At 33.5% G+C, this 3,984-nt stretch overlaps 1 protein-coding gene across 1 annotated transcript; it reads left to right on the top strand.

Annotated features, from left to right (window-relative positions):
• Positions 1–2,354: 2,354 nt before the first annotated feature.
• Positions 2,355–3,689, top strand: LOC131593553 (uncharacterized). The gene has a single exon (XM_058866111.1). It carries the CDS (start codon positions 2,355–2,357, stop codon positions 3,687–3,689), a length of 1,335 nt encoding a protein of 444 aa, XP_058722094.1.
• Positions 3,690–3,984: the final 295 nt, after the last annotated feature.

Genomic DNA, 3,984 nt, shown 5'->3' with positions numbered 1-3,984 from the left:
GAATTCAAAGATTTTTATATTAAAAAATTCAAAGGTTCAAAGATCATCAATGCAAGATAGCTTAGCTTTGAAGCATATTCATTGCTTATAAATGAAGTAGAACACTTCAGTAAGAGGACACACACGAATTCGGAATCAAATCCATGCTTGTAACACACTTGTATCATACTTGAAATTTTGCAAGAAATTTGAAATTCGAATTTTAAGTTTCAGCTCAATTCAATCCAAATTAAATACTTAAACACGATCCCTGAACATCATTGAACCTTTCCAAATCAATTTCAAGCCTTGAAGCTCACTGAATCGAGCTCAAAAGCTCAAGGTTTGTCCAAACTAAAATTTACAAAAATACTATTATTCATGCATATTCAATAAGATGTAATCCCATATTTGTGTTTAGTTTTGTGCCCTGATCGTTTCTAGAGCTTTAATTTAATTTTTGTGAAGGTTTGAAGCATATACCATTTTAGGGTTCTTGGAGCTCGAAATGGGATCCTTCGATTTAGGCAAAATTAGAATAAACCAGAGGCATATTCAAGTTCAGTGGATCTGGACGAGTCAAATGGACATGTCGCGAAATATTTTTGTATAGGTTTGCCCCTATTCGTTATTTTGCAGGGATGAAGGAGGTGTATTACAGCGCTTTTGGTAAAACACGCTGTCAAAAGTAGAGGCGAGAGGAAGAAGACGACGAGGTGTCATCTCCTGATTGGCTGATTCAAAGTGGTTCGAGCGCGTTTTGATTTTCGTTTGCAGATGGATCACGTGTGACATGAAACACGCGTTAGCATGTACCCTCGCACCATCAGTCCTCAGATCTCATTAAAGTTTCATCCAACGTGCCAGAAGCTACAGCGCACCATGGACTCTCAAAGCTTTGCCACACAGAATCATAATTTAATATATTTTCTATTTTATTTAATTCTCTTTGTGAAATCATTTAAAAATATTTTTTAAAAATCAGAAAAATACACAAAATATTTTTAGGTTAATAAAATATTGTATTAATTTTTGACACAAAAATATTTTATTTTTCTTAATAATTAATATTTTTTGTTTAGTTAATCAATATATATTCATATATTTTATTTAAATTATTTCTAACCTATCAAAAAATCAGAAAAAAAATATTTTATTTTTATTAAATCAAGTTTATATATTATAGACTAATTTTGTACATATCTAGAATATTTTTCTCTTTAAGTTTAAATTATTTGTATAATTATTTGTATAATTATTGATTAATTAGCTTAATAACTTCCAAAATAACTTCAAAAATCCCAAAAAAAATTAAATTTATTTTAAAATTAATTAACAAGCAACTTGGACATATTTTAGACTTAATTTTTTTTTAGGTTTAAATTTTATTTCTAATTCTTAGCTTTTTAATTAAATTAATTATGCATTAATTTTAATTAAAATCAACCATCCAAAAAATCCAAAAATACTTCCCTTTATCTTATTGCAATTTAAATTCATAGATAAGTGTATAGGTTGTCAAAATCATGTAAATAGCGTAGTTTACATTTCTCGCACAAACGATGTAATAGCGTAGATTTATTTTCCGCATTTTACATTCCCGCACTTTAAATTCTGTACATATAAAACTGCGTGTATGTCAAAGATAATAACTGAAGCGCTAGATCACTAATTTCAAAAGACAAAAATATCTGAAAATAAAACACAATCACACTTGCACCTCTTAGGGTAATCCCTCTGTTACTCTTTCCAAAATCAATTCTATTGTTTCAAATGCAATTCAAATAATTTCTTTCTGTATCCAGTCAAAGAAAATTTTTCTAAAAGAAAATAGGAAAGGACCTTATGAACTTAGGGTAGATCTCCTAATTGCTTGCTCAAATCAAACAAAACAACAAATGTTTCACATATCACTGTTTTTCAAACAAAACTTTCAAAAAAAGACAACATTTTGTATATATCCAAACAAGGATCATTACGAAGTTAAAGATCTTTTTTCAAAACATCTTTCGAAAGATAAGACACTTTGTATACATCCGCACAAGGATCATTACAAAGTTAAATTACAAAGGCATTTTAAAACCACATACAAGCATTTCAAAGCAAGACAAATGATTCAAACAAGTGAGCTAAGCAATTAAGAGCCCATGGATAACCATGGATACAAAGGGGTGCTAATACCTTCCCTTTGTATAACCTACCCCCGAACCCAAAATCTCTTAAAGGTCTTTTTCTGTTTCTTTTATAAACCTTTCCTTAATTGGATAAAATAAAAGTCGATGGCGACTCTCTAATTTTCAAAAACTCAAAAAATAAAAGAAGAGTCAGTTCGTATCTCACGAGAAAAAAACCGAGGACGACACACCCCTTTACAGATGGTGACTCCAGACGATCTTGTGGCAAATAAGCCAAGGACATCGCATGCACAAAGAACCAAAGAAACAACAAGGAGACCTAAAAGGCCTAATTCTGATCATACTTCTCAATTGTCTGTTCCTCCCTCTAGGGAAGAATTAACTAAATCAAGTTCTAGGTATGCTCACAACGCCATTGCTAAAATTGTTACCCGTATCTTGAATGAGAATCATGATGTACCTGGGATTTCTGTTCCTTTAAATTCTGTTCTTCCTGAGTCACATGACAATACACATTTTAATGGTAATACTATTGACACTGTCCAAGCAAATGATGATATGGATACGACTGTTCATGAAGAAAATGTTGTTAATAAGGATGTTGATGATGCTTTTAATATGGATGTGAATGTGGATGATAATAATAAGAATGATGATGTGGAAGAGACTATTGGTAAGGACGATGTTATTGCTGATGATGATCATACTGAGGTCCTTATTGATGAAGAGGTACCTAGTAATGTTTTTGGTGATAAGAATGAGGGCCACACTGAAGGTGGTCAAACTGAAGAGAAAGAACCTGAGAAGACCCATACTGATAAAGTAATCAACCTTGATGATTTCTCTGATGATGACTTGGTTGCTTCTATCAATCCAAGTATAGCCAAAAGGCTTATGAGGAGGAAAGGGAAGCAAGCTGTGGATGAGGACTCTCTGAAGAAAAATGTTGTGGTTAAGCCCACTTCTGTTGGACCCAAAAACTCATGGATCAAAGTGGTGTCTAAGAAGAGAAAGGCCAGAATCATTGCTGAGAATGAGTCAGATTCTGATGTTGTTGTGGATATCAATGACATCCATCCCAAGAAGAAGGTCTCTACTAGCAAGCTTGCTACTAGTGTACCTGAGGTGCCTATTGATAATATTTATTTTCACTATCCATCCAATGTAATCAGATGGAAATTTGTCTATCAGAAAAGACTGGCCTTAGAGAGGGAGCTTGCTCAGAATGCTCTTGAGTGTGAAGAGACTGTGAATCTCATTCATGAAGCTAAGCTGATAAAAACTGTGACTCAATTCTCCAAGTGTTATGAAGTCTTTGAGAAGGAGTTCATTGTGAACTTACATGAAGATTGTGGCAACAAGAAAGCTAAGGATTACTTGAAAGTGTTTGTCAGAGGAAATTGTGTTAACCTCTCCCCCACTGTGATCAACAAATTTCTAGAAAGACCCAATGAAGCTCAACCGGAGCTGGAAGTGTCTGATAATCAAATGTGCAATGTAATTACTGCTGGACAAGTAAAGACATGGCCTGTTACTGCAGATATTAAACTCAGCAACTCTGAGTCTGAAGACTAAAGCACCTGTGTATGGTGATGTGTTCTGTTTTTTTGTTTGGTTTTGTTTGTATTCTGGCATGAACTCATTGAATATCAAGGTTGCTTTGGCAACATTTCTGGAAAAAAGGGGGAGTAGATGTAGATGTGTAGATGTGTACTGTCACCCCAGGACAAGAACAACAAATCATTTGTTTTTGGTTTTATTCTGGAGGAATTTTATGATTGTAGTTGGTATGTGTAATGGTATGATGATGAAGGAGTGAAAAACACTTAGAAAGGGGGGGGGGATTGAATAAGGGTTTCTTCTAAAAATG

Source organism: Vicia villosa, linkage group LG1, assembly GCF_029867415.1.
Source record: "Vicia villosa cultivar HV-30 ecotype Madison, WI linkage group LG1, Vvil1.0, whole genome shotgun sequence".
Taxonomy (NCBI): domain Eukaryota; kingdom Viridiplantae; phylum Streptophyta; class Magnoliopsida; order Fabales; family Fabaceae; genus Vicia; species Vicia villosa.
The sequence above is the reverse complement of the archived record's forward strand: the minus strand, read 5'-3'. Positions and strand labels throughout refer to the sequence as shown.

What these genes read in the sequence shown, in the direction of transcription:
- LOC131593553 (XM_058866111.1), top strand. Translation starts at nt 2,355, where the DNA reads ATGGTGACTCCAGACGATCTTGTGGCAAATAAGCCAAGGACATCGCAT.